This window comes from Vanellus vanellus (assembly GCF_965231255.1).
Source record: "Vanellus vanellus genome assembly, chromosome: 19".
Classification (NCBI taxonomy): Eukaryota; Metazoa; Chordata; class Aves; order Charadriiformes; family Charadriidae; genus Vanellus; species Vanellus vanellus.
In genome coordinates, this window is record NC_138924.1 from 3,765,872 (window position 1) to 3,776,611 (window position 10,740).

Genomic DNA, 10,740 nt, shown 5'->3' on the forward strand with positions numbered 1-10,740 from the left:
TGGTCTTTACAGGACCCGTTCCCTACATCAAGCACCTGCAGCTGGGAGTTCCTTGCTCCTGGGATGACCACAAGATCACTGTTTATTTCTCTGATGTTGATCTCCATTACTAGTAGTACATGTAGTTTGAATACACTCACGAGGAGCATTCCCCTTGCTAACTAAGTCACTAGCAAAAAGCCTTTATCTATACTAATTCAAACACTTTGTAAGTTTTTCTATATATCTTTTGGGGTGGGAGGGAGACAGGTCAGAAAGAATAATCTTAAATTCAGGGTTATTCTCCTTTCAGGATAATACAGTACATCTACTGCATGCATGTGTATTTGGGCACTGTTGATGACACATCAAAAGAGTTCTGCCATTTCAGCACTGAATTTGGAATTCATTTTATCCTGGATCTACCCTGTGATCTCAACAGACGGACTACAATATAAACAGTTCGCACTTTGGGACAGATGGGTTTTAAAACTCACTTAGGCTCAGGTCTGCCTATCCACCTGACACACATCCCTAGTGATATCGTTGTGCCCTCAATAAATACTCTTTCCATGTTTGGTAAACCACAGAACCACTGCGGATGAGTGAGGAGTTACTACCTATACAGGGACTGCAGCGCTTTAGAAGACCGTGCTCCAGAGAAACACACATTGCAACTGGTTTGCAGAAACATATCACAAAATCTGTCATCAGGCTCTCTGCAACAATTCTTATGAATAGGCTTTCTTACTGTCCTCTGGGTGCTTATCAGCAGCAATCCTGTACATACAGTGGGAGAATTAACGCTGGCCAGAAAATTGTATCTTATCTAGAGGCTGGTACTTCCTAAGAGCATAACAACTGTTTAATTTGGCAAGAAACCAAAGCATGTCCGGTGTGCTGTACTGACAGACTGTTATGACCAGCAGTGCTGTATGCAGCTGCAGTATTTCACTGTCTCACGTCAGGCTCTGCTGAGTACTGCAGTAAGTTGAATCCGAAGACAAGAGTAACATAATGAGTTTGAGGTATTACAGGAACAATGTATTCATCCGGTATGCATGCTACAGTCCGAATACTGAAAAAACATGCCAACTGTTTCACCCTCATGGGCCACATAATTGTGTTATTTAATTTCCTACTCTACCTCCAACAGAGGCGAAGTTAATCCACAGTTAATTCAGCCAGCCATGTAAAGGCTGCAGACCACTTATGATTTCACCTTTATATAACACATCATAGACCACTAAGAACCATTTACAGCTATTAATAAAAAAAAAATGCAAAAAAAAGATTAAAGCACTGGCCACCCTGCCTACCTAAAAACTCCAATATAAGACTGCACTTTGCATAACAGAAACATCACCCTCCAGAGCTTTAGAGCCTTACAAGTAACTTGGCAAAATCTATCACTGTCAGGCCACAAGCCGACCCAGTTCCACAGGCTGAAGGCAACGCTCTCTCACCTGTAAACATTTGTGTGCCAACCTCAAAACCCCAAGTAACAGGCACTGACAATAACACTGGAATGCAAATGTTGTGGCAAGTGATAGGAAGTTACTCCCTTAAAGGGGCATCACCACTCACAGAGCTTCAAATATGATCCATTCCAAGCTCCTGCCTCGCACCGGTGTAAAAGTAGAAACACTTCCCAATGAATCAGAGCCCAGACTGAAGGGCATATCCTCTGCTCACTGAGCCAATACAAATGTCATTGACTATGTGGAGCATAAGCAGAGCTTAAAGATGTATCAAGGCCCCAGTACATACTGAGGTTTAAAGCTAGCACTGATACTGAAATTCTAACGGTAGCACCAGAACCACGCCCTTCCATTGTAACATAACTACTTGCAGTATTTTGCGATGCATCTTTTGTTGTTTTCATTTTATAGGGGGAAATGAAGGTAGCTAGAAGAAGAAACAAAGGTTTAGACTCCTGAAGTGCAAAGATACTACTGTTTTTATTAATGACTTTAACACTTAACCAGTCACCAGGACAGGAAAAGCACCCAGACTCCCGCCCAGGCGAGCACAAGGCCCCCCCTCAGCCGTGCAGAGAGCGGCCCCAGCCCTGACCGCCAGTCCGCCCTCAGCAGAGCCCAGCCCCCGCCCAGGGCCCGGCCTGTCGCCCCCCCGCCTCTCCCCCGCGGCCTCACAGAGCTCCCAGGCCGCCAGCCCCGGCAGCAGAACGCCTGCAGCGCCCACCCCCGCGGAAGGCCACCGCAGCCGCGCAGGGAGCGCGGGGGAGGACCCTCCCCGCGGCCTTCACCGTCCCGCCCTGCGAGGCGGGCCCGGCAGCGCGGCCCTCCCCTCACGGAGGCGGCGGGGAGACAGGGGCCGGGCCGGGCCAGCCGCCGCCGGGATGGAGATGGAGGTGGAGGCCGTAGAGGACGAGAAGGCCGGGCCCGCGGCAGGCGAGAAGCGGGGCTCCGCCGACCCGCCGGGGGCCGGTGCTGCCGCTGGCGGCCATTACGAGCTGCCCTGGTGAGCGCCGGGGGCGGCGCGGCCTAGCCGGAGAGAGCGGGCGGCTCTCGGGCGCCTGCGAGATGGAGCCAGGGGCGGGCGGCAAGGCCGGGGGCGCGCGGCCATTGGTGCAGAGCGCGGCGGGAGGCGGGGCCTGGCGGCGCGATAGCCTATGGAGCGCGAGGGGGGGCGGGACGCGCTGTTGGCGGGAAGGTGGGGGCGCGCGCCGCTCCGTGGGGCCTGTAGTCGCAGGGCGCCTCCGCTGAGGCGGTGGTGTAGGCCCATCCCTGACTCCCGCTGCGGGGCGGCCCTGTCCCTGTCCCTGTCCCTGTCCCTGGGCAAGGCCCCGGCGCTTACGGCCTTGCCCCTGTGCCCGCCGAGCTGGGTCTGACTCGGAGGTGGGGGGTCATGGTAGCCATGAGGGCTCTCTGCCTGCACCCGGTAACCTGCCCGGGCAGGGCTGGGGCCTGTGAGGTGGGAGAGGGCACCGGGCAGCCTCGGGTGGAAAGCAAGAAGTCGCTGTCGCGTCCAAAGTCAGCCCCGCCTTGGGTTAATCACGGAGGGACGAGAGAGCGCACAGCACCGAGCTTGAGGTTCCCGGTGCACAGGGCGACATCTCCCCTTCACCCCGATAGCAGGCTGAGGCGCCAGCGCCAAACTCCTCTCCGAGTTGAGCACTTTCCTACTCCTTTTCCTTTTTTATACTAGTGGAAGTAAAACAGCCTTTCGGGAATTAGTGGGATGCTGTGCTTAGCGGTGAGGGGGGACCCTGTGGTGTCTACGCTAAAGACACGTTATGTCGTCTTTGTCCTGTGCTATCTTAACGTGATCCTCCTTTCCTGTCCGTGTAAAGCACTATTAAAGTTTCATTAGATGTGCTGAAGCGTGTGGGGTTTTGCTTTTACAGGGTGGAAAAATACAGACCCATGAAACTATGTGAAATAGTTGGAAATGAAGATACTGTGAGCAGGTTGGAGGTGTGTAGCTGTCCCTTTGGTTTTTTAGGGGTTAGCTCAAAAAACCCCACATTTCTGCACAGTTCCACAGAGCAGTAAAAGCACTTTTGTATTTTTGCATCCATACTTGGGTATGTGGAAAAAACCTTTCTGATTTATGCAAGAAATTACATGTTTAAGGACACATTTGAGTGGTGTTTTAAGGAAACGTGCCTTTTTGAAATGGGATATTGTTTAAATTGGCCCTGTTTTGATACAACTTAGAAAATTTGTAGCTGTTATAATAATATTGTTTCAATGAATAAATATAATTTATATAACAACAGAAAGAAACACAAATATCATGTTTTCTGGAAGAAAAATATTTTCTTTGACAAATTAGTTTGTAAACATCGCATTTGTTAACAGAAAGTTTATACTAGCAAACATTAACAAAGAAAAGGCAAGAGTACTAAAGACCTGTGAGATTAAGCGCTTCTGAGTTTTTCCATATTATTCTAGGGGCTGATTTCTAATGGTTCAATAAAAAAAAAAAGAAAGCAGCAAGGTCCAAAAAAATGAAAGCACAGTTAAGAAAATAATGGGTTAGCTTTGTTGCTCAAAAATAGAATAGAATTGGAAACTATTTGTTCCCATTATTTTCTTATTTAATTTTATTATTGTTCTTCCTTAGGTCTTTGCAAAAGAGGGGAATGTACCAAATATTATAATTGCTGTAAGTATTGCTGTGTTGTACTGTATTTCACTGTGTTGGTCCTGGCTTCTGAAATCTAGCCACAATAGCCTCCCAGTGTAGATTTGCATTGTGCCTGAATGTATTGGTAAGAGAGATGTTGACTGTAAGGTCACGGAGCAATGTTCTTGGGAGAATACAAAAGAAATAAACTACTTGGTAAAAACTTACTTGGCCCTTAGGTGCCAAATGAGGCATCTCTTGTGCTTCTTCCTGCAGCGTTTCTCTCCTGTTGGAGGCAGCGTCCTGAATTCAGGCAGCTTCTAGCCTGATGTTCTCTCTGCAGATCCTCCTTTGCAGCTGTTTTTCATAACTGGGGAACACTGTAGAGAGTACAACTTCGAAAATGACATTAAGCTTACTAGCAGTTGCTGCATTTTTCATTTTTAGGGTCCCCCAGGAACAGGTAAAACCACCAGTATCCTTTGCTTGGCTCGTGCTCTGCTTGGTCCTGCGTTAAAGGATGCTGTTTTGGAGCTGAATGCCTCAAATGACAGGTGAGAATGAATAAACCTTATTTAACTTAAAACTTTTAATGAAGAAGCAAGTATCCATTTTTGTTCAACTCAGGCTGGCGTGATAGGCTTAATGCTATATTAAGGCCTCTAGTACTTATTTTAATGCATTTTTTTCAACTAAAAGTTAAGCAATCTTTGGTGTCCAACTATCAATGTAGATATTATTACTTGATGTTTTATAAACTTGATGGATACTTTCATGCACAAAAATAGGAACAGATGGAGTGCAGAATCCATAATGGTACTGTTTTCTTGAATTTACTTTGAAGAATTAAGCTTCCTGCATTCATGAAGATCCTCTGAAGAATGAAAAGCGAACAAAGTGTTTGTAATGAAATTCTTCAGTGCTTAGGAAAAAAAGTGAAGTGATAGAAATTAGGGCTATAAGGGCAGTTGGGGATTAAAATGTAGCATAAAAGTGTTAGGTATGTGGAGGACACTGACTCTACCCCAAGGATCAGGCACTACGGGCTAATTATATTTCCCAAGTTCTGTAGCGACCCATCCTGAAGCATTCTGAGGACGTTTCCTAGAGGATTGTTTATGAGCCTTTGTTAATATCAGTTATAGAAGAGCTATAGAATCACAACATCCATTTTTCTAAACAGAACAAAAAAAGTAAAATCCTTTATTTTTAAAAGAAAGGTTTTGTTGGAACTCTGTCTAGGAAAGCGTCCGTGTTGTACTAAAATGGTGCAGTCTATCCAGTTGTTTTTCTTACACTCTTCTGACTTATAGCTGGATTTGTGGCTGTGGCTGTATGAAGCACTGGCAAAATAGCAAAGCAGTCTTAAATGCTTCTGCCTTTGCTCATTTATTACCCCAACCTTTTGCCAAACTTTTATGGCAACTCTTTTGTCCTTTTATGGCAGTACTGTAAGAGAGGTTACTGATATATATATACACAATACTGTTAAATTATTTTTTCAAAACCTCCAAAAACCGAGGAGTATCGGTGTTTAAATCTGAATCAGTTAGGCAGCCTGGCATATAACATGGCTTCACAACAGTTATACTGGCACAGCTGAAGGGGCAGGAACAAACAGCAGGAGAATAGGGAGCTCAGCAGGGCTTCAGCCACCGTGGCTGATGAATAAAATCTATTATGTCATTTCACCCAACTGATCACAAATCACTTGAATTATTGTTCCAGAGGCATTGACGTTGTGAGAAACAAAATCAAAATGTTTGCCCAGCAAAAGGTCACACTTCCAAAAGGTCGGCATAAAATAATCATCCTTGATGAAGCAGACAGGTGCGTCGTTTTTTTTTTCTTGACCTCAGCTACTATGTGAAATGCATTGTATCTGTCCTGTCTTCAGAGCTGCTGTCTTGGATGGTGTTAGATATTTCTGTCAGGCTCTAATTTGATAGGAAATAAATACACATTGAACACTGTTCTTATGAGATTACTCATATCGGAGATCTTTGCTTCAAAGAAGATGCTAAATATTGGGGTGGAAGGCTCTGGCATTTAGCTGGATGTGCAATAGCATCTTCCAGTTTACTGGTTCTTTCTCTTTGAAAAGAGTCTGGCTTATGTGGACAATTTCAGTAGATGAAAACAGGACATTCTACTCCATCTGTATACAAGTAGTAGTATTCTTCGTAGCATTCTTCAGAGTATTAATGGTTTAATTTTGTGTGTTAGTTTTATGGGGGTCTTGGTGACTACCTGCATTGCGGGGTGATTTATTCACATGACTAGAAAAAGCTGCTTAGTTTACCAAACCAGAATATTAAGTAATTTACAAAGCACTGTCTAATACCAGTAAACTCTGAAGCTTGTCTAAAAATAGGTATTAGGCTGCACTTATAAGTCAGTGAAGGGCAAAATCTGTCCTAACTCCTTTTCTCCCTCAGCATGACAGACGGAGCACAGCAAGCTTTGAGAAGAACAATGGAAATTTATTCCAAAACAACGCGCTTCGCACTTGCGTGCAACGCCTCTGACAAAATCATAGGTAAAGTGCTGGTAGTCCCTGGGTGTTTTTGTCATGTGTTCTCCATACTGTTGGCTAACCTCCAAGACAGTTTTCAGAAGTACCTCAGACGTGCTTATTGCAAGAAACCACGGTACTCCCGAAAAATCAAACCACTTTTACTTACAGCTAATAAAAGAAGAGTATATTTGTGTAGTCAGTGAATTGTCTGAACAGCTGTTTTTGATGGATGGTGCTATGGATGACTGCAGAAGCAGATTTCTCATACTTTGGGCTTATTCTCCATCCAACTCTGCCACACTTTAAGATGTATTGTATAATGGGTATTGAACCCCTTTTGTTGTCCTGCTTTCTGAAACATAAAAGTTTGCTTATAGGCTAATATTGTAGACCTTTAGACTTTTCTTGTTTAGCAATGATAAAAATATACATTCAGAAAACCAGGAGAACAGAAGAAGCTGAGCTTCTTTATTTGCACATATCTGGGAAAACTCAAGTAGCACATTTGGGCTCAAGTGAAGGCCTGTAACAATGCTTAAGGAGATGCTATATTCTGTCTGGAGCTAACACATTCTTTTTTTTAAAAGACAAAAAAATATGAGTTGGAAACTGAAGTAGCTTCTTCCAAGATGAAAACAAATGGTATTTTTATAAGAAAAGAAGGAAATGCTAATTACACATCTCTGTCCTCAGAACCTATTCAATCCCGGTGCGCAGTGCTGCGTTACACCAAGCTGACAGATTCACAAATCCTTGCAAGGCTACTTAAAATTGTTGAGAAAGAGGATGTACCATATACAGATGACGGACTAGAAGCCATTATCTTCACAGCCCAAGGAGATATGAGACAGGTAAAAGAAGAAAGGCTATTAAACAAAGGCTTCTGTTCAAAGCAAAAAACCTCTTGAATTGTTGCTCTTGAGGATTTATCTTTGGAGGGGTAAAGCAAAGGGGTTGTGACCTGTGGCACAAGAAAAACTAAACTATTTGTGTTTGTGAGGTTTTAAGGTGGGTCTGCTCCTTAGAAATGAATTGGTGGGAAGCAGATACCAAGTTTGGGGGAGGAAGCAAAGTCTGCATACATTTGTGGTTTACTCTGTTGCTTAATTGAAAACTGCTTATTTGGTATCAATTTCTGAAAAGTGTATTTCACCCTGAGGAGGGGAGTGAGAAGTCAAGCACTTCAGAAAATAAATGAAGTCTTATTTTTTATTTCACAGGCATTAAACAACTTACAGTCCACGTATTCTGGATTTGGCTTTATAAACAGTGAAAATGTCTTTAAGGTTAGTCATAGCGTAAAACAGTGATGCTAGAAGTTGAGCACTACAGCTGTGCGAGACCTTCGGTCAGGTATCTGAGTCTTTGAAAGTGCTTTGCCAGTTTGCAGACAGCACTATGTAAGTAGCAATTATGGCATTAGGGGGTGAAAAAGCACATGTGCCTTTTGAAAAGGGAGAGAGCGCTTGCAGTCCCTAATGGCACACCTGAGACTTTGTGGCTTTCCAGCTCTCTCAAAGCACACGAATCGCATAACTGCTGGGAAATTTCACAGTGATAAGTTCTGAGTCTGTTACTTGGGCGTTCTCATTTCGTGCTATTGAGTGTGCCACGGCAGGAGAGCTGTGTTACCAGAAAAGTCACATTACATAAAATTTAACCTGTGTTACAGAATGTGTCTGATTCAGTACTTCAACTGTATAGAAGCTTGGTGGAAACACCAGGTGTTTAACGCAGAGTCTTCTAATATTTTGAAGTGTAATATTTCCCTTTGATACAGGTATGTGACGAGCCTCATCCTCTGCTTGTGAAAGAAATGATACAACACTGCATAAATGCAAATATTGATGAAGCATACAAGGTTGGTTTTCATGTGTCATGTCTGTGTAGACAGACACTTTTTCTCTACAGAATTCTTGTCTGTTTTGAAGAATTCACAGTGTGCGGGTTTTTCTAAGATAAGGGCAATACCATGTAGAGGAGGATGAATTAAGTCCTTTTTATGCAGGGGTCTGTTCAGATGAATAAGCCAACAAGCAACAAATCAAGTTGTATTGAAATTACTTACTAAACAATTGAGGTTAAATAATTTGATAAATAGTACATGCAGTTCCAGTAGTTATATACAGCTGTTCCAAAAGTGAATATGCTTGACTCACCTGGTAAGTTTTGCAAATAAATGTAGGATTATTCTTGCCTGCACAGATTCTTGCCCACCTGTGGCGGCTTGGATACTCTCCAGAAGATGTGATTGGCAACATCTTCCGTGTCTGTAAAACCTTCCAAATGCCAGAATATCTGAAACTGGAATTTATCAAGGTTAGTACTAACCTACCTCCAGGTCTTTAGAGCCTTTTTAAGAAAAGGACATGATTCCTAAAACAGGGGCAGCCTCAGGGTTTTCTCTTTGAGATTTGCTGTGTATTCATGCAAAAAAGTATTTCTTAACTTCTTATTACTTTCTTTCACACTCTGCGTCATCAGTTTGTCAGTAAGAATGGTCACTTGAAGTTTAAAGTCTAACCACCCACAGGAATGCCAAAAGTCACTTTAGTGATCAACCAGAATTAATAACAAATGCAACGCTGGCTGAATTTATTATTTACATCAAAGCTTCAAATAACTCCTTGAGAACTTTCTTCAAGACCATACTTGATTCTAGTCCAACAGATAGTAAAATGTTAAATTATATTAACAGCCAGTTGATAAATGGTAAACTGGTGTAATGGAATCACTCTTCAGATTTAAAACCTGTCCTCAAATATATGCACCTTGCTCCTTACACAAAGGGAGTGGGGAAATAGAGGCTTTGATTAAAAAAAAAAAAAAAAAGAAAAAAAAAACATTCTAGTGGGTCTACATGAGAAGATATGTTTTTCTTAAGTTCGGGTGACTCTGAAGTTGGTCTGTTAGCAGTAAGGGCTATGTTCTATTTATTCATTAATCATACTATGCATAGACTGGGCGAGAAAACAGGAGATTTCACAATGTCTCTATCACCAGGAAATTGGCTACACTCATATGAAGATAGCAGAAGGTGTGAACTCACTTTTACAAATGGCTGGACTGCTGGCCAGGCTGTGTCAGAAGACCGCAGCCCCTGCTGCAAGTTAGCTGTGCCGCCGAGCAGGAGCCCGCATTCTGGAGGGGGGAGGACGGGTGCACAAGGTCCGCAGCTCCCTCTGCTTCCTGAACGCTGCATGCAGACAGCCTCTTCCCTTGGGTTTGCTACAGAGCGGAAGACTAACAAGGTTCTATTGTAAAAATGGTTTGTACTTTTTTTATTTAGACCAATAAAGCTTTAAAATCTACTTTAACCCAAGAACTCTCACCTGTTGTGTGGCCGAGGTAGAAGAGAGGACTAGGACAGTCCAGAGCAGTAAGGTCTGTCTAAGGCGCTCCACAAAACTGCTCATGTCAGTGGTACTGAGCCATAATGTCAGGAGAAACAAAAATTGACTCTTGTTGTTAGTGATTGCACTTCAAGCCCGGTCACCAGTGGTGGAGACCAAGACGAAAACATTTTTGCACAAAATAAGGCATTTAACGAAGTTATAATTAAGGGAGGCTGAGCAGGTGCCACTCCGGGGTGCTCTTTATGTACTGTGGGTAAGGAAGGTATTTTCACTAAACATATGAAAGAGAAATATTACACATTTCTTAATGGTGCCAACTATTTATTTTGGATACTTCTTTAAAAAATTTACCAAGTTCTGGGATGATCTGCATTTGAGTTCCCTTTTCTGTTCTTGCTGTCCAGGTTAGGTAATGTCATTTTACTATCGTTTGAGCATAGCAAACAGCTACAGCATCGTTTTCCTGTCTGTTCAGCTTTGGAAACCACCCTGCCAGCACAGATGAGCAATGGAGTGTGAAACGCAGAGTGAAAGCAAATATAAATTGAATTTGACCACCTCCATAACAGCTCTGAGAAATGTGTCTCCATGCAGAGCTATCGTAATCTAATCAAGTGCATTCTGATTATAGCAGTCTAATGAAGCATGGTAGAGGTACAAGTTACTGGTGTCTGCATTTCACCCTCCCCGTTCTGTTGAAGTTTTGCCCCCCCAAGTATTGAACTGCCCCCAGCACAGCGGTGTCGGTGTCAAAGTGATCTCCACTGGCAGCGTAGCCGGCTGCAGTCTGAA

The 10,740-nt window shown here is 43.4% G+C and overlaps 1 protein-coding gene across 1 annotated transcript; it reads left to right on the top strand.

The window, feature by feature from the left end:
* The first annotated feature begins 2,325 nt into the window (after positions 1-2,325).
* Positions 2,326-9,911, top strand: RFC2 (replication factor C subunit 2). The gene is made up of 11 exons (XM_082493077.1): positions 2,326-2,463; positions 3,350-3,419; positions 4,072-4,113; positions 4,522-4,628; positions 5,803-5,904; positions 6,513-6,613; positions 7,286-7,443; positions 7,813-7,878; positions 8,373-8,453; positions 8,798-8,911; positions 9,596-9,911. Exons 1-11 carry the CDS (start codon positions 2,342-2,344, stop codon positions 9,704-9,706), a joined length of 1,074 nt encoding a protein of 357 aa, XP_082349203.1. The 5' UTR covers positions 2,326-2,341; the 3' UTR covers positions 9,707-9,911.
* The last annotated feature ends 829 nt before the right edge of the window (positions 9,912-10,740 follow it).

Bases quoted from the DNA above. Each gene is read 5' to 3' on its own strand.
- RFC2 (XM_082493077.1), top strand. From the start codon at position 2,342: ATGGAGATGGAGGTGGAGGCCGTAGAGGACGAGAAGGCCGGGCCCGCG. The intron at 3,420-4,071 runs GTGTGTAGCTGT...GTTCTTCCTTAG, and splicing joins ATACTGTGAGCAGGTTGGAG to GTCTTTGCAAAAGAGGGGAA. The intron at 4,629-5,802 runs GTGAGAATGAAT...TTATTGTTCCAG, and splicing joins CTGAATGCCTCAAATGACAG to AGGCATTGACGTTGTGAGAA.